This window comes from Metarhizium acridum (assembly GCF_019434415.1).
Source record: "Metarhizium acridum strain ARSEF 324 chromosome Unknown scaffold_13, whole genome shotgun sequence".
Classification (NCBI taxonomy): Eukaryota; Fungi; Ascomycota; class Sordariomycetes; order Hypocreales; family Clavicipitaceae; genus Metarhizium; species Metarhizium acridum.
The window spans coordinates 1,225,011-1,245,050 of NW_027094016.1; the positions used below are offsets into that span (position 1 = coordinate 1,225,011).

A 20,040-nucleotide genomic window follows, 5' to 3' on the forward strand; every position below is an offset into this window, starting at 1 on the left:
CCGGCGCCCGAATATGAGAAACAAGAAGCCGTGAGCAACTGTCACCAACTGGCAAGCTCTGTGGGTGAACCTACCGCGCTCCGACCAAACGAGTGAATTGAAACTGAGTCTTCTCACAACTCAACTACATACCTAGGTACCTACCTAGATACACACTTGGGTAACCTGCACACAACTCTTGCTCCTTGGAACTAAATCCCTCTCCCTCTCCTCGCACATCATCCAGCCTTCGAATACCTTGCAAGGTTGCGTCCCTTACCGTACTTCTATCCGCCATCATCAGGTTGCATCATGGATGAATACATTATCATCGGAATCGACTTTGGCACCACGTAAGATTCTTAATGCGCATCTTGTTCATCAATATTTACTGATCGGACGCCTCTGACTGTCATGACAGATACTCTGGTGTGGCATGGGCATACTCAAATGAGCCCGAGGATATCGAGGTAGTGACTACATGGGAGTCTGAGCTTAATCATTGTTCGGACCTCGAAAAAACACCAACTCATCTTTATTTCGGCAAAGGTGATGGCAATATCAAATGGGGGTATAACATTCCTGAAAACGGAGAAGCCCTTGAATGGTTCAAATTGCTTCTGCTCAAAGAGAAAGATCTACCCTTGGATGTGCGCCACTCGCCCAAACTGGATGAGGCCCGTCGCCTCCAGGAATTATCCAAGAGAGACGTCGTCGATATTGTAGCATGTTTCCTAACCCGGCTTTGGAAGCACGCATTGCGATCCATCAAGGAAGCGAACGGTGACAACCTGCTTGAAAAGTGCCGTTTACATGTTGTGATGACGCTACCTGCTATTTGGCCCCATTATGCTCAAGAAAAGATGAGAAATGCCGCTGAAAAAGCCGGGTTCTTCAGGAAAAGGTACGCTGGCGAGACAACTCTAAAGTTCGTCTCGGAACCGGAGGCAGCGGCGCTGGCTACAATTAAAGATCATTCCAAGAAATCAACTATCCAGGTGAGTGATAAGTCTTCTATTAAGCCATCCAAATCTTAGTTATATGCTCATTTTTTCTTTCTCCAGTCGGGGGATCACATTGTGGTTTGTGATGCGGGGGGTGGCACAGTGGTAGGCTACGCAGTGTTTGACGTCGACGTCTCTCCCAATTCTTGAATCTCATACGTGAAGCAGGATCTCATTAGCTATCGAGTGGAAAGCAAAGAACCATTTGTCTTGAAAGAATGCGTTCAAGGACAAGGCAAGTAATGGAATGGAAATTAATCGTCGCAACTAACTACGAAAATAATGCTTGTCTAACAAAGTGCGCTTCCAGGTGGCTTATGTGGTGGGATATTCCTAGACGAAGAATTCAAGAAGCTTATAATGTCAAGAACCTCTAGTTCTCTAGCCAATATAGGCAAGGGACAGATCAAGAAGTTTCTCAACGACAATTGGGAGCACGGCATTAAACCACAATTCCGAGGTCAGAATCGTTCCTGGGGTGTTGAACTTCCCAACTCGGTGCTTGCAAAAGGGAAAGGCAAAAAGAGACCGTCAACGCTGGAAATCAGCACGTTAGTTTGTGAGGTACTCTGTTTTTACCCAGAATATAAGCTAATATCATGAATAGTTCCGAGCTAATTGACGTATTCAGCCCAATTGTTGGCAAGGTTGAGTCGCTTGTCACTCATCAATCAATGTCTATCGTGGGGAAGTATGGAAGAGAACCGAAGGTATGACACTGACAAGAATACAAAATAACCCTAACTCTCTGTTCCAATATATTCTAAACATGAACATTAGTTTGTAATTCTTGTCGGTGGGTTTGGACGAAGCCCATACCTATTTGAGCGACTCAAGTTGTTAGTTGGAGAGAACACTACGGTCCTTCAATCCCGAGGTTCTAAACCGTAAGTTGTTTTATTACTACATTAAATTAGTTCAAATTCATTCACATTTTACTCGCGAACATTTACTAACGATGTTTATCAGCTGGGTCGCAATATGTCGTGGAGCAGTGATTCATGCAATCACATCCTTGGGCTTGTCTAAATGCCTCGACGTGAAAGTTGAAACCAGGATAGCTAGGATGAGTTACGGCATCAGAGTCTCGCTTCCTTTCAACCCTAAATTCCACTCTGCTGAAGACTGGTTCATTGATCCTTGTACATTGGAACCGCGGGCAGATAACCAAATGCACTGGTTATTACGAAAGGTATGGACTGCAATTCGCACAACCCCATTTCAAATCTGCCCTGATACTTGGACCATTTCCCGCCACGCCAAACAATTCAGATTCCCTCAGCTAACATTTATTAGGGCCAGGACTTATCAGCCACCACATCAAAACGACACAGGTTCTGTCACATATTCAAAGGCGCCATTGGCCAAGTTTCTCAGGAATTCCACGTATCGGCTTCTTCAGAACCACCTTCAAGAGCAGATCAGTCGGTATCTGTATTGTGCGCGGTCAACTGGAGTAAGACTATAAAACGACACACTTTACCAATTGGAATCAACCGTCACGGAGAGCCCTATCGCATCCTAGATTTTGAAATAGAAATGACCTGCGACGGTACCTCCGTTGATTTCGCGGTATACCATAACGGAGAACGAGTCGCGCAGCACAGTGTTCAAGTAGAATACACCTGATTCGACCCGAAGCTCTGGCGGTCCGCCATTAAGCAACGGATGTGGCATTAAGGAGACCATGACAAGTTGGCGGGAACCAACACAAGGTGGGTTTCAGGTCTATCATTCACGAGAGTAATGGACCAGCGTTAATGGAGGATACACATTATCGGTTTTTTCCCTTTTTGCAGTAGCGGCTTGGTAACAAATGAGGGCATGAGACGTGGATATTGAGAAGTCAGGTTTACACAACTTACGCAATTGCTACCAGAGACACAAGGGACATATACTTGCTCTTGACAAAGATCAAAAAGATTTCATGGCTTGCCAATAATTTTCATAATCGTTTCATGCATCCTCCAACTTGATATCCTCCTGCCGAATAGGCAGCTCACCCTGCAAGTTGTTCGCCATCTCCACCTCGGACCTCATACTCCCATTTGTGACGCCGCCCTCCCTTACGTGTTTGTACACCCTAATAGTGTGGTCCTGTCCCGCACTCGCCAATATTTCGCCATTGACATCGACCCAGAAACAAACACCTTTGTGACCCGTGGAAACCCTCTGTAGTATCTCCTTGTTCCTCACATTCCACAGTATCACATCACCGTCTTCGCTTGCAGATGCGATGAAAGGTTCGCCGTCCAAAACACCAAAGCAGCCACCTATGGCGAATTTCTCGTTCCGGTGGCCCTGGTAGGTCTTTTTCACGGTCCCAGCCACATAGTCCCATAGACGTATGCAGTTGTCGAGATTAAAGGCCAGGACGAAGCGGCCGTTGGGCGAGAAGCAGACGTTTGTGACGGCGGGGTTGTCTTCATGCACGAGCGTTCGGAGACACTGTCCGGTCGAGGTGTCCCATACTCGACTGGGATTCGTTAGCTCTGGTCCATCGGTGGTATCAATGTCAATGAGGCGTGCCTACATTAGCCCATCCGTCGAACAGCTCACGACCAGTGTGCCGTCTCGACAAAAGTCGATCCCACTGACGGGATCGCTGTGAGCTGGTAAGCTTCTCATTAGCCGTCCCGCCCTGACGTCCCACAAGAACACAGCTTCGTCATATGACCCGCTGGCGAGGATGTTCCCTTTGGGCGAGAACGCCAGGCAGTGGATGTAGTTGTGATGTCCGCGCAGCGCGGCCATTTCCTGACCCGCGATTGCTTTGCGGGTCGTCGTTTTCGGTCGTCCCGTCACGCGATCCCACAGGCGGATGGCCTTGTCGTCGGAACCGCTCGCCAGAGTGTTGCTATCCGGCGTCCAAGCGACACAGCTCACGCCGGCCATGTGGCCGACCAGCGTGTCCATGTGCGCGCCCGTGGCCGCATCCCACAGTTTCAAGGTCCCGTCCGCGGACGCTGAAGCGATGAATTTGCCATTGGGCGATATCCTCACCTGCGAAACAGGGCCCGTGTGGCCGTGGAGCACTAGACGTGGTCTGTAGTTGGGTTTCGAGGGCTCCCGAGCAGGTGTGTGCTGTCGCGGCCGGGGCGAGTAGGACTCGGTTCGCGTGCGGTCAGAGGACGTGTGTGACCCGGACCGCCGGCGAGAACGCGTCCGGGAAAGAGGCGGTGACTCTGAGCGTGTGCTTGACCCTGAGCTGGAGATGGATCTCGACCGTCTTCTTGAGCGAGATCGCGACGAATAGCGCTTGTTTGAGCCTGCAGCACTGGGGCTTCTCGTCACGTCGTACCTGAATTGTGAGGGGTCGCGAGGCCCCCGGGACCTGGGCTCTGAGTGTTTCCTGGCGTTGGGGGACGTGCCCCGCGAACTCAACCGCTGCGATGAGTCGTCGTGAGTCTTGCGCCGCTTGATAGGAGGCGTACCGGGCGTGAGATCGTCTGCCGAATCCATTGCTGAGGTTGGGCTGCTTTGGTAGGGACAAGGCTGAGGATCAAGGGCAGGTGCTCGTAAGGCTCGAGATTATTGTGGGGGCGGTGGCGGTCTAGTCTAATTGGCTGAGCGAGGTACACCACGTGTGTTTGTTCTAAGCGTGAGCGACAGCTTCAACCTCACCAGTGATGAGGGGTACCCTATACCCATGGAACATTGGGATATCTGCGCAGAAAGAGAACTCTGGCAGTTTGAGCCTCGAGTGACGGTATGCAGAGGCGAACAATTATAACCCAGGTATTTGCGGCTCTCGAGCTGCTCAGTGCCGCCGTTCGTGTGCATATTTCATGTCAACGTATCTCTTGAATGCTCGTGAACTGCAGAGAAGACAGTCTGGGGCAAGGAGCCAATCAGGCCGTAGTATTTACCAGATACTAGTATCTAATTCGAGAGCGTCCCCGCAAGCTCGCGAGCACATCAAAGAGATTCTACGTCACACGTGCGCCAAGCATTTGAAGATTTCGTGCGTCTACCTAACTGTACTGCCCTACGAGCCCACGCCCACCCATAAAGTCACGGCGCAATTACACCAACGACAAGCTGTCAACTGGTACGTAGTACTTGTTCTCAGCCGCGGTGTAACCAAGTTCACACCGTCCAGGCTTCACATCTGTTTACTGTTTCTAGCATGGGCCTGGACACACCTGCGACCACGTCGTCTCTTTTTATCGTCGACGCTGTCACACCAGCGCTCGGACTGGCGGGGAATGGAAGAGATCATGGCCTGAGCATCCAAGCACAACGGTATCCAGCTGCCCAGATATCGTGTGCTCAGCCCTGCTGGTACGTAGCTCAACATGTCAACTAGTACGCCGTTGACTTTATTTCTCATCTTCCTAAATAGACAGATGAGAACAAGTATCCTCAATGGCATCATTTCCTGGTAATTAAGGGGGATTCACGGCCAAGCCTCCAAGACATCAATGGCTTGATCTGACGGTCAAATATTTACGGAATACGGAGTACACAGAGGGAACACTGATTTATCCGTAACATGGCCTCCTCCCGGCAACAGACGATGGGCTTGGGTCGCCGACTCAGACTCGTGGGTGCGTGTGGTCAATTTACCTGAATGCAGTCGATAAAGATGCCAGGTTCCCCCTGTTCGAATCGCGCCATGCTGCATGTTAATTGCGCTCATCTTTTTTGACGAAAAGCAACTCAACAACATCGTCTCTTTGTCGACTGAGTTTAGGGCTGACTGGTGAATTGTCTTCAACGCGGCATGGGTAAATTCAATATTGTCCTGCCGGCGTGACAAGCACTGCCGCCGCCATTCAGATGGGAGAGCACGCAATTACTACCCATGGGCCCAGGGGTTTGCCGCTGGCGTTTGCGGCTGAAAGTCCATGGCATGAGGGCGTCGACTATTCCCGCGCCGCTTTGGGTAGTGCCTGGAGTCCTGGACAGCGGCTTGCGCCCTCGAGCATGCTTACCATGTATTATATTATTGCGACATCCCACACCGGCCCAGGGAGTCCGCAGCCGGCGGTATGCTATTTGGGGGAACAGGAAATTGCGAGACTTTGCCATGAACTGGCGCAAAGCTGGCAGAAGGCTTGCATGAGCAGGGAGAAGATAATATATGGGAAATGGCAACTATCCACTTGGCCATTGTAGCATCGCAGCATTGTAATACTATTTGAGGATGAGCTGCAAACAGTTTCCACAGCGGCTGAGGGGCCAAGGGCATTGTACGATGATTTTTTCTTCCCCGTCTCCCTTCTTCATCTCCTCGTTATTAGCTGCAGCTCGGCCACTTCGCCATGCAGACTAGCTTCTTTCTTCAGAACCCACGATGTCAATCGCGCGACCCTTGACTGCCACTACCAACCCGTCAAAGGATGCATGCTCAGCCCCGCGCAGGCCCTGCACTGGCCAATAGCAGGCCCCCATTCTTGGGTGTAATTTGCTTTTCCCCTGACACGGGCTCCACCCCAGTGACATTTTTGGCCCGCCAAGAACCGTCATGACTTGACGTGCTGTGGGTGGGTGGTGCAGCGGGTGGTGCCTGCTGCCTATGTCTGGTGGCACTCCCGAATCAGCAGCCACCGAGCAAGCCCGCTGATGAAATGGTCCAGGAACCAACGGTCGGGCGCCATTGTTGGCAAGGCACGCCCCGTCAACCTATGGGTCCACGGCCAACAAGCTTGATGTCGACTACGTGCTGCGACGGAGAATACCCCAGTGCCTCCCCAAACTATTATTGCACTTCACCTCTTCGTTTCGGTCACGACTCGCACCTTCCTTTCTTCAACCACTGTCGCTCCTTTATCTAGGCATCTTTGTGCCACCCACGCTCTTTAAAACACTCTCCCAGTCGCTCTTTCGCTCCGGTCAATATTTGACCTCTCGACATTTGACATAATACGTTTGTATTTGTTGACCCATCAACATGCGTTTCTCTGTCGCCGCTGTTCTGGCTTTTGCCGCCACTGCCTTTGCCCAGGCCGCCGACTTCGACCCCATCTACACCCCCAAGTCTGGCGAGACTATTGTTGCTGGCTCTCCTTATACTATCACCTGGGACGCTCCCGCCAAATACCTTGATGGTACCGTCAAAATTGAGCTGATCGGTGGCGCTACCCAGAATACTCAGGTCAAGCTTGCTGATATCGCTTGTAAGTTGGCGCAAAATGACAATGATCGACATGGCCAAGACGAGACTGTTTCCTAACACGATGTTATAGCCGGTGTCAAGAACAGCGCCAAGACCTACACATGGACGGTCGGCGCTTCTCTCGGTGACAAGGCTGTATATGGTCTTGTCTTCCGCCTCGAGAGCCAGCCCGACACCATCTTCCAGTACTCCAACCCTTTCCATATCAAGGCATCTGGCAGCCAGCCCTCTGGCAGCTCGAGCGGCAGCATCACCATTACCACGTCTTACGGCACCAAGACTGTGACTTTGTCTACTACCAGCACTCCAGTCACTAGCACTGCCGCCGCCAGCACTTCCGTCGCGACGACTTCTGCTCCCGCCACAACCAGCACTCAGTCCAAGACCACCAAGTACAACACCACCCTTCCTGCCAACACCACCACCACTTTGGTTTTCAAGACCTCATCCAGCCAGTCTGCTCCCGTTGTCATTTCCAGCACTGCTGTTTTCAAGCCCACTACCACTGCTCCCAGTACTATTGCTACCCCTACTGCTGCTGCCAACGCCGTTCGCGTCGGCTCACTCACCATTCTGGGCGTTGTTGCCGCCGTTCTTGCTCTGTAAGCAAAGAATCGGTAACAGTGGGTGGTTACGCGTGTTTTTTTTTTTAAAATCTGGTCGTGGGCTTCTCTTACACATATACGATACGATACATGGTGCGCTCTGCTAATGGGCACCGGTACATGGGTTGATATTGGCACTGATTGGAAAGTTTCGGGTCATTCTTGCTAGTGATGCGCGGAACCCATTCTGTTTGGCTACATTAGTTGATGGCTTGATGAACGTTTCCGTTAATGCTAAGCCCGGATCGAGGTGCTACGTACACACAATTTCATCACATTAATTGACCACTGCGTGCATCTTTAAGAGCCCCTCTAGTGTTGTGTGTCTCTGAATCCCACATGGAATCTACGGTGTACTGTCTTATCCATTTCGTCAGCTACGCCCTGCCGTGGTTACGCAAAGCGTGCGACTTTGACTACATACGTTCAGCCTCAATCAACCTTGACCCAGTTGCCATCGGCCTCGCCTGACCATGTTATTCATGATCAGTACGGAGTACTAGTGCTACACCGCGCTGGAATGTAAGACATGTCTGTGGGTGATGCAGAGACAAACAGGTGTCAGGAAGACCCGCTCTTGGCTCGTGCTAGGGTTTCATCCAATATTCTGACAAGCAAGTGTAATTTCCCGAGTACATACGCACATACGTACGTACGGAGTACAGTCACGGGAGAAACGGCCGGCGGAAGCCCATTCTAAGCGTCAAGTCCAATGTCAGATTGCACACGGCTGGTTACAGGGCCGAGCCCAAACAAACAGTCTCTTTAACTGCAAAATGGCTTGTGGAGTTTCCCTCTTGCCTCACAACGCGCTAACTGATTGAGTCTCCGCAAGCCAATTCGCAGTTAAGGAGAGATCTCGGCGATCAAGGCTTGGCTCTGTATCGGATCTGCAAACGCCTTTTGGCGGGGTGGCACTCGGGATCGGCTGTGTTTCACAAGGCAGTTCACAAGCCAAGGGCTGCGACAAGGCGGGAAGAGTTCACCATTGTTCGGTTATTTGTCTCAGCACGTGAGGACAGTGTGTCTGACCTTCGTCACGTTGGGGGGGTTGGTCAGGCGACTGAATGCTTGAGACCGAGTGACGTTTGACGAGTCAAGAGCACTGCAAGCAGGCAACGCTGGAAAAAAAATAGAAGAATTAAAAAAAAAGAAAATGGCATTGTTTGGAAGAAATGGCCCAGGCCAATGAAAACTCGCTACTCGCTAGGTGAAAACTTTCAAATCCAATATATACATGATGCGATTTTGGGACCCTGACTGAGAGTATGCTTACTGCCCGCCGACTTGGCCCTTTGGCAGCGGCGGAATCCGACAGACTGCCAAGTTGACGGCAATATGAATGACGCCGATGACCCAGCAGGCAGTGGCGTAGCCGCTGCCGTGATCGATGAACCTGAAGATGATGGCGAATACCACGCCGCCCAGGTTGCCGCCGCCGCCGGTGCACCCGGATAAGACGCCGTTGGCGGCAGGATAGACGTGAGGCACGAGGGCGAAATTGGCACCGTTGCCTGCCTCTATGAAGAAGGCGGCGACGGTGACGAGGCCTACCATTGTGCCGATGTCGCGGCCATTGGCTTCCGAAGGATCAACCTTTCCAACGATGATGAGCAACGCCCCGCTCAGGAGGCCGGCCATGGTGATCCAGGCCTTTTTCGTCCACAGGTTTTGTCCGGACATTCTGTACAGGATGTCTGCCACGACGCCGCCGAGCGGCCGTGTGACAAAGTTGAGGAAGCCGAAGATGGCGGCGTAGTTGCTGGCTTTGGTCTGGTCCAAGTGTGGAAAGTTGGCCTTGTAGTAGGAGCTGAGGATGGAGTTGACGGCCAGCTCGCCGCCGAATGAACACGAGTACGTGGCGACATGGAAGAGGGTCTGTAGGGAGAGCATGACGGGTAGAGAGTCCTTGAAGCTGGGCTTGACCACGGTTTCCGCCTGGGCAATGGCCACGGCTTCCGACAAGGAGATGGCAGACGGTTGCTTGTAGAATTTCGAGTCTTCGTCGAATTCTTCCGCCTTTTCTACGTCTCGACTCGGCGGCTCGCTGAGGATGTGAGGCGTGTTGACGTCCGTGGTGCTCGTGGGGCTGTATTGGTCCAGGTTTTCTTGGAGCTTTTGCGACCTCTCTTCCCAGCTGCCCAGGGGGGTGTCCGGGCAGAGGAATAGCATGCCGAGAGCACAGGCGATCAGGCAAATGAGGGGGACAACAAAGGGGACTCGCCATGCCTTGGACGGAGCCATGCCCTGGGAAGCAACCAGGGAGTCGAAGACGGCCGGCATGATGAAGTAGGTGATGCCGCCGCCGGCGTTGCCCCATCCTCCAGAGAGAGCATTGGCCGTGCCGACAATGTTCTTGTCGAAGAAGCCGGTGCACCAGACTTGGCATGGGACAAACGTGGCTCCGAGAATACCAATGAAGAATCGGGAGACGTAGAGGCCGTTGGCGGTCTTGACGAGGGGCGCGAGGCCGACCGGTAGACAGCCCAGGAGGAGGAGTGAGGCATAGACTCTCCGGGAGCCGAACTGGTCGCAGAGGGGTCCGGCGACGAATCGTAGAAGTAGAGTAGCACAGAGGGATACAATGTTGGAGTTGGCTACCTCGGCGGCGCTGAGGTGCAGGTCCTTTTTAATCGTGACTGTCAACAATGGAGGAAACGTGTACCTGTGCAGACGACATTAGCCTGGAAGGAAGGGAAAAAGAGAGGTAAGGGAAAGAAAGGTCATCGTACCATGCCCAAAACCCAAGCATGAACCCCATCCAAGAGAAGAAAAATACTCGTCCATACGGATCAACTACGTTCAGAACAGGTATACTTCGAGCTTTCTTGTTGATGGGGTTGACCATCGGGGTCTTCCATAACAAAGATATATTGAAGCCCATTTTTTGGAAAGTTGTCAAATAGCTTTGAAAAGCAGTGCTCGAAATCACCTTACAGTGGAATTTCGCTATTCGATACGATATTGATTTGAGTTGTTGGCGTCGTGACCTCTAAATACTCTGGTTCATTGCGATAATAATCAACTTCAAAAAGACATCCAGCCAGGGTCCGATTTAAGCATCTCCAGGCATCTCCGGGCTGAATGCTTATCTAGATTCGATAGCCAACCAGCAAAGATCTTGGGTCCCGATTTGTTGGGACTGCGAATGGACCAGTCCTTCGACACTAGGGCGTTAAGGCCGTCTCATTCAATTGCCGGATACACCCGGCGTTTTCAGGGTACATATGATAACAAGGCCCATCGTACAGTACGCCCAGATCGACATCGTACCCAACTACCTCTGGCGGCGCTGATACGCTTGGGTTCTGACAATTGTCGCGGCCACTGATAAGAAATGAGCCAGCTAGCCCGGGCAAGATCCCAACCGCATCACACACTTACAATAAAAAGATTTTTGTTGATACTCCTACATATGCTATCTCTTTTCGTTTTTGCGGTCTCTTGTCGTTGATTCACCGCTCAATTCATCAGAAAGACACGTCTTACAATACCGCATAGTCGTGGTCCTATTTATTGACCAAGTAACCCTCAAAGGGGGCGGGTAATGTCTCCTGTAGCTTGGAAGGTTCACGTGATGAAAATTATCTCCCTCAAAGGTGTTTGAAATGTTAATCGAACTTGCCATTGCAGGCATGTTATCGACGGATTCGAGCGAATATCCGATCCAATGAATTCTATTGGACAATTATCCTATCAGAAAAGGGGTGTTCAAAGCGGTGATGTTGGTTGGTCTGACCTTATCTGGACGAGTTGGACACCGGCGCCAGTGCGACTCCACACTGCAAAGATAACCGACTGACCTGGGGAAGCTTATCAACTTGTACACCCGCGGAGAAGAACGCTTCGGCAGATGAGATAAAAACCCGGGGTATGCGAGATAAAATGTTACTCTATGAGTATATATCAGAGAGACCGACTCTGCGCGTGACGTGTTGGCAATGGCATTGTTCTGTTGATTGCTGTCAGGACGAACTCGGGATGCAGAACTTGGCCCGCCAGAGGAGGTATCCGGTGTATAGTGTTGAGCTTGACGTAAACCTCGATCGTCCAACTGAAGATGAGAATCACATGAAGGACTCAGTCCACAAGTATGACTTGCATCACATGGATTCTGTTCCGCGATCTGAACGGAGAGCTTGGCCACCGATGAACTCCGCGCACATCAATCGGTCGCAAGAGCAGCGCGCGACACCACATATTGTCGAAATGAAGAATACCTTCTTGGTGGCGTTGAAGCTTCTCAAAAACCATAAGGCTATGACATCGGCTGTAAAATTTTATAAGTTGAAGCTGCTCGACTGCGGATTTTCTGCGGATTTGGGCCTTTTTTCTCACCATTGGTGATGACTCCAGACTCTGGTTTTCCACGAACAATGATGGGCATCATGCGGAATTGTTCAATCCCCAACACGTGGTTCTAATAGACAAACGAACAAGACCGATTTCTTCAAAATTGGTGAAAAGGAAGGATTTATAAGTCGTGCACCCGCCAGCGAGTCTAGATGCAACGTTGTTGAGGCTCAAGGCCGAACGTCAAAAGTTGGTTCAAGCAAGGGAAGGTGCATTGGCTCGTCTCCACCATTTACTACTTGCTTACTGGCGCTAGTCCATGGTTAGTAAGAGGGGCAACTGCGGCATCAAAGGTTTTGGAGGGGCATATTTTTTTTTCCTCAGCGATTCGACGTAATCATGCATCTCCAATAGACAGTTGAAGCTTCACGAGTGAGAGCATTGTTGACCTGGCCTGTTGATTATAGGACGTGCAGGGAATCACAACCTGAATTGTTCGTCTACTGCCCCCATGACCCAATCCGCCTTATTCACTGACCAGTGACGATGTAGAGCTTCGACTTGTTCAAGGCTACATTGGCGGGGTTCTTAATCAAGACTTACTCCTCATCCGACTGTTGTCTGCCCAGCTGGATGGTAAACAATTCGACGCAAATACGGACTTGGTGCTCAGATAATGGCTTCGCCAGAAGTTCCCAAGACCTGCAAGGTCATTACTGCAGAGACCATTGCTAAGAATCTCTTGACCGAAGTCAAAGAGACGCTGGCCAAAGTCCAGGGAGGCAACCCCAAAGCACCGACGCTTGTTGCCTTCTTGGCAAACGGTGATCCCGCTGCGGTTCAGTACGCCCAGTGGTCAAAAAAGACTTGCGAGGAGAAGTGAGTAGAGCAGGATATGTTTTGCATCCCAAGGTGATGACCTGTAGACGCTGACGTCCTTCAACAGTGGTTTCAACTTTGACCTTCGCACTGTTGAAAAAGATCTCCTCGAGGAGGAGATCACGAAAGCCAATGAAGATGACGTTGTTGACGGCATCATCGTTTACTATCCTATCTTCCCCCAGAACCCCACACATGACAAGTACGTCCAGGAGACTGTAGAGCTTGCCAAAGATGTCGAGGGTATGCGCCACAAGTATCTTTACAACATGTATCACAATATCCGATTCCTGGATCCCCCGGAGAACCGGAAGAAGTCTATTTTGCCATGCACTCCACTGGCTGTTGTTAAGATCTTGGAATATCTTCAGATTTACAACCCCATTTTGGCAGCCGGGAATCGCCTGTTTGGCAAAACTATCACCGTCATTAACCGCTCCGAAGTAAACGGCCGACCTCTCGCTGCTTTGCTAGCCAATGATGGTGCTACTGTATACTCTGTTGATATTACCGGAGTTCAGTTATTCACCCGTGGTCAGGGTATCAAGAGCCCGCGACACCAGGTCGAGGACAAGGAGGGCTGGGGATTGAAGGACTGCCTGCCTCTTAGCGACGTTGTCATTGGAGGTGTTCCTGTGGAATCATTCAAGGTTCCTACAGACCTTATTCGCGATGGTGCTGTGTGCATCAACTTTTCTTCGTACAGGAACTTTGACGGACCCGCAATCAAGGAGAAGGCCTCGATCTATGTTCCTTCTGTTGGCAAGGTGACGATTGCCATTTTGCTCCGTAACCTCGTGGTAAGCAATATTTCGCAAAAATTGAGGACCACAACCCAAACTAATTAACATTTGTAGCGTTTGGTTGCCAATCGTCCCGCCAAGGATGACTCCGACAAGGTTTTGATCCAAGCCAAGACCGAGGCATTTGCTGATGATTAGTTTAATATCCCATTGGAGTGGACGTGGAGAGAGAGGGAGTTTGAAAAAAAAGGAAAATAGAGAGAGAAAGAGAGAGAGAGAGAGAGAGAGAGGAGATGGGCCATTTACATTTCCTGACGCAGTTACGAAAAATAAAAAGGAGAAGGTTGGATTCCATGATAACTCAAAATACAGCCGGCAAACCTTGTATGAACCTGACGGATTTTCAGATATATACAAAAACGGGCGACATGCTAATACTGAATTGATGCGAAATTAACCGTGACATGGCTATTTCTTCCATGTCTCGATGTCCTTGGTTACGTGCTCGTTATTGCTGAGCTAGACGGGACGCAAAAATGCGTCCCAATGCAATGGCCCTAGCTCCGAGATCGTGGGCTAAGCGCACTTACTCATTCTCTTTGCCCCTATTGTTTCGCGCTGCCGGTTCTTTCGGATCGAATCTCACATGGGGTTTCAGCACATATATCAACTTGTACTTGAAGCCGTGATCATACGGGTAAATACATCTCCATGCCATTTACTCTGTTGATGAGCCCGTGTTTATGTGTTTTCTGTATCACACATGATGCTGTTGGTGAAATCTAGTGATGGTTGGTTATTGCTCCAAAAATGAAGACAGCCACACATTAACGAGAAATCATTTGGGTCGGTATGTCCCGTCGGTTGCGCCGGTGCCTGGACGTAAAAGAAGACTGTGCGCCTTTTTTCCGTTTATGCGCAAGCGACACGCGGCATACGACATGAAAAGGTGCATTTTTGCGTTGATGCTGAGAATGGGCGCATTATGACATAGCCTCAGCTCTCTCGGGGGATGATGTGGAAACACACCACTAAAGGCGGGATGGAACTTGGCTTGGAGGCGTACAAGATAGGACGAACGGTCATGCTTGAAGTGTTTGCGGCCACAATTGCACCACCATTATTGTCAAGTACAGGCATATGTACATATTGTACGATGCTGTCGGGACGTGGAGGTGAATGGACGCTCAGACGGCGGCGGCGGCGGTGGTGGGTGGATGCCCGAGTGAACAAAGCCACGACTTGTGCCAGTTGCGGGCGTGGCACGGTCGTCCATTTCTTTTATGTACTCGGATGATGATGTCGTACCCCGTGCAATACGGGAGGAGAGATGATGTACAGAGTATCCCCAAGATTCGAAACCCGGCCCGACGTCGGGATCCATGTCTGGAAGAGTTCTTGGCTTTGGCGCATTTCCAGGGGCGGCAGCCAAAGCCTGCAGGGGTCAGTTGATGGGGAGTGTGGCATGGCGGAATATTAAATATAGTGCCGTGCTTAAAATCATGCAGTATTAGTAAGTAGTACATACATATGTTCGTACATATGCATTCTCTCGTGTTTGGCCAAATTGAGCCGTTGATGCAGCGACAAATAGATGGAGCGAGGTCTGCATTGGATGCGTGGCTCATGTGGACTTGGGGATGGCGGGATTGACTTTTGTGGCTGGCGCATTCGGTGACTCGCGGCTCAGACTGACTATCTGGCCCAGCAAGTACCGTCGTCAATCAGGTCTGGGCTCGTTATTAGACTTTGGAGGAAAAGACCCGAGCGCTTCCATGGTATTAGCCTGCTTGTCAAAGCTGTGGGTTCCGGCGGAGGCGAAGGCCGAGGACAAAGCTGCAGGATGGTAGTAAATACGGACCAGTTGACCACATGTGCAGTTGACTTGTTTGTGACTGCGGCGTATTATGTAAGTGATGAATGCTGCCCGGGGTGTTTCAGAGAAACATGCAAACAGTGAACGGCCTTTGTAGCTGCCTCTGCCTCTGTCCTACTCCGTACCCCGTGGAAAACCACCCCGTGCGCTTCGTTTGGCCTCATCTCATCGTCTCTTTTGGCTGCCGGCCCCCCTTCGGACGCCACCAAGATTCGTTTCTTCAACCCCTGTCAGATTCTTGTTCGATGTTGCGCCGACACATTCGATCCACTCCTTCCAAGGTGACCCAAGCGGTACATGGGGCGGGGCGTTTTGGTCTGATGAAGGCCAACTGGGAACTAAGAACCGGGCCCCCCTAAACTCTTCCCTTTCCGTCCCTAGTTCTCGTCTAGCTACTCCGTAGAGGCGACGGACCCTCTTTGCTTGTCCAGGTCGCCAAGGACTCCGGGGACCCAAGCTTAGCACAGGTCAACTGGTTGCAAAGGCACTTGGACTGGCCAGGACACACCATTCGACATTTGGCTGGGCTTTTGGTCCGTCTTGAGTGCTTCTAGTACAATAGTAGTAATAAATACTACCTACGTACTCGGCATTGACGCTGCTCAAGGTGGTGTGGCGGCTTGACCCCGATGGTTTGAACGGAGAAAGAAAAAGAACCACCAGACTTCTCGGTCTTCTGCAGCAACCTCACCACCGCCTTCCGATTTCCCACCTTCTCTTCTCCCATCATGATCTTTTGCTCTGGCTGCATCTGTCCTCAAACTTGACATTTTCGGGGACGGACATTGGGCCATCTACCCTGGCGGCCCGTCGAACACCCTTAACCACCCTTCATTTCGACATCAACTGGGAACACCCTTTAGGAGACCGTGGCCTGTCACCGAGCTCACTTTTCTCCCACCTGTCGCAAATCGCAAAACCTTTCCAAAGTTCCCAACTTGCTCCGATAGCGAACTCGAACTCTCAAAACCGCTTGTGCGATTTTGTCTCATGGTGTCTGGCATTCAAGACCTGCAGTCGCGCTTGTGGCCAGTGTAACCGGCCCTGGTGCAGGTGACCGCAGACTTTCCCGACAGTTTGCCCCGGTCCTCTGGCCGTTTTACTTCTCGTGTCTCCTTTGGGTACCTTCGACGTTCGTTATTGAGACCTTCAGAGCTTGCGTCGTATAAGAGCATCGCTTCACCGAGGTACCCGAGTAGTTGGAGGCACCTGGCTGCTGTGCTCATGCTTGGCCCGGCAAAATCCAACCCATTTAGACTTTAATCGGCCTTGGAAGCTCAACTGACTCAACCGGCGCCACTCCTTGTCGCGCATTCACTCCGTAATACCTAGGTAGTCAACCATGACCGCCCACACAATGGTCCACGCGGGCCGTGACAGTCGCTACGATGCCTTCGCAGCTGCGAATTTATCCTACCGACCTCAGCCAGGTTCGCCGACGTTGACGAATCCAGACATGATTCTCCCAGACTACGACGAACCGGAGCATCTCGACGACCGATCCCACTCACCACTGGTGACGTGGAATAATGCGCATCCCCCCCATGACTTTCACGATTTCTCGCAGGCTGGCTATGTCTCTGGACCACTCCCCCCCACGACGCCCATCATATACGGCAATGGCACGATGCTCTCGGATATTGGTGAGGTGACTGAAGTCGAAAGTACGGTTGGCCACCCGTCGAGTCGCAATTCTTCCGGCTTGTCTGGTACCCCATGCACCAGTAGCGGCACACCTCTACGCTCCTCCCCGACAATGGGAAAGAGAACGCTCAAGAAGAAACAGAATATTGCGAGGCGCGACCGCCGACTCTCAATTGAATCCACGAGCACCGTTCACACCATCGACAGCCCAGAAGCTACCTTTGACGACATTGATGACTCGGTTAGTGTCGATGATAGCGATTTCCAAGGAGATGATGAGGAGAGTTTGGCAAGCGAATTCGTGGATGAAACGTCCGTTCAACCCCCCAGTGCTGCGATAATGCCATCTGGACACGGACCGAATGAGCATAGACTTTCTACCAACTCGATCAGCAAACGAGCTGAACAGATTCTTGCCAATGCCAAGCATCGCCTTCTGGTATGTAGGCCTTTCCAAAAAAAAAGAAAGAAAGAAAGAAAAGAGAGGAGAAGAGAAGAGAAAAGGAATATTGGCACAAAACACTTCCAACTTTCCATCCCTTGAGTGTGAAGGTGACTTGCTAATTTGGTCTCTAGACTATGGAAGGCAACCTTAATAGGGCCATGACGTTTAGTTATTCATCTATGTCTGAATGTTTTTCCCCCCCTCCCGGTGCTCACCCGAATGGCTCGATTCACGACAGACCGCAGACCATTACTCCAACACACTCGAGGAATGTGAGCGAGAACAGCTTGCAGGGGGCTGCGCGCACGGCTACGCTCCCTCAACGATCTGCCAGTGCCCTCGGTGCAGCTGGTGGCTATCGCCAACACTTGACCTTGTCCAGGAGTGCCGACGGTTTAGGGTCCAAGCACAGTTCGAGTTCCCTCAAGTCTCCTCTCTCCTCTATTGGCTCAGCTCTAGAGCCACTCGACGAAGATGAAAGCCCACAAGACAAGGACAACTGTCGCTCTGGTAGCCGGGCTGTAGCTCTAGGCAGCCCAACCTATGGATCGCCTATGGAAGCTAGTGTGACGACGCGGTCCGCCTCGGCCGCGCAAATGCGAGACCTGCAGGATCAAATGCAAGGACTCAAAGGCAAGATCTCCAGTTTGAAGCAGCAGGCACAGGCAGACAGCATGAAAAGGCGTAGCTTGCAGAGTTTAAGGGCGCCAAGTCCGTTTACACATGCTAGGTGGGACCAAGATTATACAAGTCCCAAACAAGCAGATACGCCAGAGATCGGAAATGATAGGATTCCAGAAGAGATAAAAAAGGAAGAAACGGAAGCACAGCTGACGGGCAGTGCGGAGGCCGCTTCTTCCCCGCATGCATCGCACAAGGATGAGGAAACACAGAGCGTAGACCACCATCAAGTGATGAGGTCAGCAGACGCAGCTGCATTGAATGGCGAACCAAATACCACTTGCCACAGTCACCACGAGCGGGATGAGGCTCACCTTCCAAATGATGGCGTGCCCGAGAAGGACCAGGAAGACCAAGACCAAGACGAGTTCGCAGACTATGCTAGCGAAAGCGGCGAATCGCTCTATCATGATACACATCAGGAGCCTACTGATATCTCTCATGAAGATCGAGAAGACGCGTTTGATTATGAACATTTCTTCCTACACTCTGCCATGGGTACTCTTAGCCGGCAGCGGATGGCTAGACGTGACAGCGTGAGTAGTGAGGGATCTCAAGACTCTGTGGAAACCACACGCGGTCCGACAATGACGCACGCACGACGACCCAGCATTGATACCCTGGCTTCCGTCGACTCTTTTGCAACTGCCATGGAGGGCAGAGAGAGCCGCAGCTCCGTAAGCCGCTCGACGAGAACTGACGATGGGTTTGTCACGCCTACGGCCAATTACGAGGATGAAGACAGCCCATCGGCCACAACCACCGGGTCGACTTTTGGCGGGCTCAGCCAGGACAGTCCAAGTTGTAGCGGTAGCGGTAGCGGTAGCGGCAGTGATTCTACCAGATATTACCGAAAGCACGCTCGCTACAACTCAGTCATTCATCGACCCGTTAGTGCGAACACGTCATCCACCCTGCACCGTCCGTCCGTCTCATCGTTTGAGTCCACAGGGACAAATAGGAGCTTTCCCCTTGTCAACAAAGCCAGGCTGAGCCAGGGAGCCTTGACTCCGAGCGGATCGCCGGACAGCCCGCTCAAGCAGGTCGCCGAGTCGCTCATGAACGAGACAAGAAGCATATGTGACAAGGACAGCGCTGGAAGCGGACCGCAGTCTCCTGCGATACAAACACTCTCACGAGAAGACCAAGTCTTGGTGGAACAAGTCGTGGCAAATCTGGGACGATGCGTTTTGGGTCTGAGTGAAGCTACGCGGCTTGGTACCGGAAACCATGCTGAATACAGAGAGAGAATAGAAGCGGCTAGCAAGCTGCTCGAGAGCATTGGCGACCGAGCACCAGTGTCTCCGTAATACTAATCATATGTTCTATACCTACGACGCTGATGAAATGATTTTGCGGGAGTTGAGACGGGACAAATGATTACGGGGTGGCAAATATATATATATGTCGATTTTCGTTGAAATGGCTGACTGGAAACCATGTTTGTTTCTTTTTGACGATGAATGTACATTTTCTTTTGTTTTGCGACATGTTCGATACCCTTTCTGTATTTGCGTCTGGCTGGGGGGGCAGCAATTCTTGCCTATTTGCCTACAGTAGAATAGCGCACATATTTGTAGCAGAATTCAATGATTTATGATGAATGGAAATTTCAGAACCACCATGGGTTCGAACTCCACCGACGACGCGGGAACGTGCGGAAGCTCCATTTGTAGTTGCCAGCACGCCGATTGGCGTTGTGCAACGCGGTGCCACATTATCCACGGTCAGGCCTTGCCGCAACGCCAACCAAGCACATGGCAAAACAAG

General features: G+C 51.3%; 8 protein-coding genes across 9 annotated transcripts; 6 read left to right on the forward strand and 2 right to left on the reverse strand.

Moving 5' to 3' along the window:
• Positions 1-291: 291 nt before the first annotated feature.
• Positions 292-1,133, forward strand: J3458_002969 (uncharacterized protein; the record flags this gene model as incomplete). The annotated part of the gene is made up of 3 exons (XM_066117500.1): positions 292-332; positions 401-977; positions 1,044-1,133. 3 exons carry the CDS (start codon positions 292-294, stop codon positions 1,131-1,133), a joined length of 708 nt encoding a protein of 235 aa, XP_065977286.1.
• Positions 1,134-1,343: 210 nt separating this feature from the next.
• On the forward strand, positions 1,344-1,699 carry J3458_002970 (uncharacterized protein; the record flags this gene model as incomplete). The annotated part of the gene is made up of 2 exons (XM_066117501.1): positions 1,344-1,534; positions 1,591-1,699. 2 exons carry the CDS (start codon positions 1,344-1,346, stop codon positions 1,697-1,699), a joined length of 300 nt encoding a protein of 99 aa, XP_065977287.1.
• Positions 1,700-2,732: 1,033 nt separating this feature from the next.
• Positions 2,733-4,779, reverse strand: SWD3_1 (WD domain protein). The gene is made up of 2 exons (XM_007811340.2): positions 3,517-4,779; positions 2,733-3,459 (listed from the first exon to the last, which is right to left on the reverse strand). The coding sequence occupies exons 1-2, from the start codon at positions 4,443-4,445 to the stop codon at positions 2,940-2,942; spliced, it is 1,449 nt and encodes a 482-aa protein (XP_007809531.2). The 5' UTR covers positions 4,446-4,779; the 3' UTR covers positions 2,733-2,939.
• Positions 4,780-6,879: 2,100 nt separating this feature from the next.
• Positions 6,880-7,710, forward strand: J3458_002972 (uncharacterized protein; the record flags this gene model as incomplete). The annotated part of the gene is made up of 2 exons (XM_007811339.1): positions 6,880-7,105; positions 7,175-7,710. 2 exons carry the CDS (start codon positions 6,880-6,882, stop codon positions 7,708-7,710), a joined length of 762 nt encoding a protein of 253 aa, XP_007809530.1.
• Positions 7,711-8,025: 315 nt separating this feature from the next.
• J3458_002973 (uncharacterized protein) lies at positions 8,026-10,560 on the reverse strand. Its single transcript, XM_007811338.2, has 2 exons — positions 10,442-10,560; positions 8,026-10,374 (listed from the first exon to the last, which is right to left on the reverse strand). The coding sequence occupies exons 1-2, from the start codon at positions 10,555-10,557 to the stop codon at positions 8,982-8,984; spliced, it is 1,509 nt and encodes a 502-aa protein (XP_007809529.2). The 5' UTR covers positions 10,558-10,560; the 3' UTR covers positions 8,026-8,981.
• A 1,022-nt stretch (positions 10,561-11,582) lies between these two features.
• Positions 11,583-12,056, forward strand: J3458_002974 (uncharacterized protein; the record flags this gene model as incomplete). The annotated part of the gene is made up of 1 exon (XM_066117502.1): positions 11,583-12,056. One exon carries the CDS (start codon positions 11,583-11,585, stop codon positions 12,054-12,056), a length of 474 nt encoding a protein of 157 aa, XP_065977288.1.
• A 622-nt stretch (positions 12,057-12,678) lies between these two features.
• On the forward strand, positions 12,679-13,729 carry mtd1_1 (Methylenetetrahydrofolate dehydrogenase [NAD(+)]; the record flags this gene model as incomplete). Its single annotated transcript, XM_007811337.2, has 2 exons — positions 12,679-12,881; positions 12,949-13,729. The coding sequence occupies 2 exons, from the start codon at positions 12,679-12,681 to the stop codon at positions 13,727-13,729; spliced, it is 984 nt and encodes a 327-aa protein (XP_007809528.2).
• A 2,254-nt stretch (positions 13,730-15,983) lies between these two features.
• On the forward strand, positions 15,984-19,995 carry J3458_002976 (uncharacterized protein). 2 transcript variants are annotated; one of them, XM_007811336.2, is made up of 2 exons: positions 15,984-17,583; positions 17,721-19,995. In XM_007811336.2, the coding sequence occupies exons 1-2, from the start codon at positions 16,843-16,845 to the stop codon at positions 19,578-19,580; spliced, it is 2,601 nt and encodes an 866-aa protein (XP_007809527.2). In that variant the 5' UTR covers positions 15,984-16,842; the 3' UTR covers positions 19,581-19,995. The 2 variants fall into 2 exon arrangements, with proteins under 2 accessions (XP_007809527.2, XP_065977289.1); XM_066117503.1 differs by having other exon boundaries at positions 17,099-19,995.
• The last annotated feature ends 45 nt before the right edge of the window (positions 19,996-20,040 follow it).

Coding starts and splice junctions, on each gene's coding strand:
- SWD3_1 (XM_007811340.2), bottom strand. CDS start 4,445: ATGGATTCGGCAGACGATCTCACGCCCGGTACGCCTCCTATCAAGCGG. Junction 3,460..3,516: donor TGTTCGACGGATGGGCTAAT/GTAGGCACGCCT, acceptor AACGAATCCCAG/TCGAGTATGGGACACCTCGA.
- J3458_002973 (XM_007811338.2), bottom strand. CDS start 10,557: ATGGTCAACCCCATCAACAAGAAAGCTCGAAGTATACCTGTTCTGAAC. Junction 10,375..10,441: donor ATGCTTGGGTTTTGGGCATG/GTACGATGACCT, acceptor TCGTCTGCACAG/GTACACGTTTCCTCCATTGT.
- J3458_002976 (XM_007811336.2), top strand. CDS start 16,843: ATGACCGCCCACACAATGGTCCACGCGGGCCGTGACAGTCGCTACGAT. Junction 17,584..17,720: donor ATGCCAAGCATCGCCTTCTG/GTATGTAGGCCT, acceptor TTTGGTCTCTAG/ACTATGGAAGGCAACCTTAA.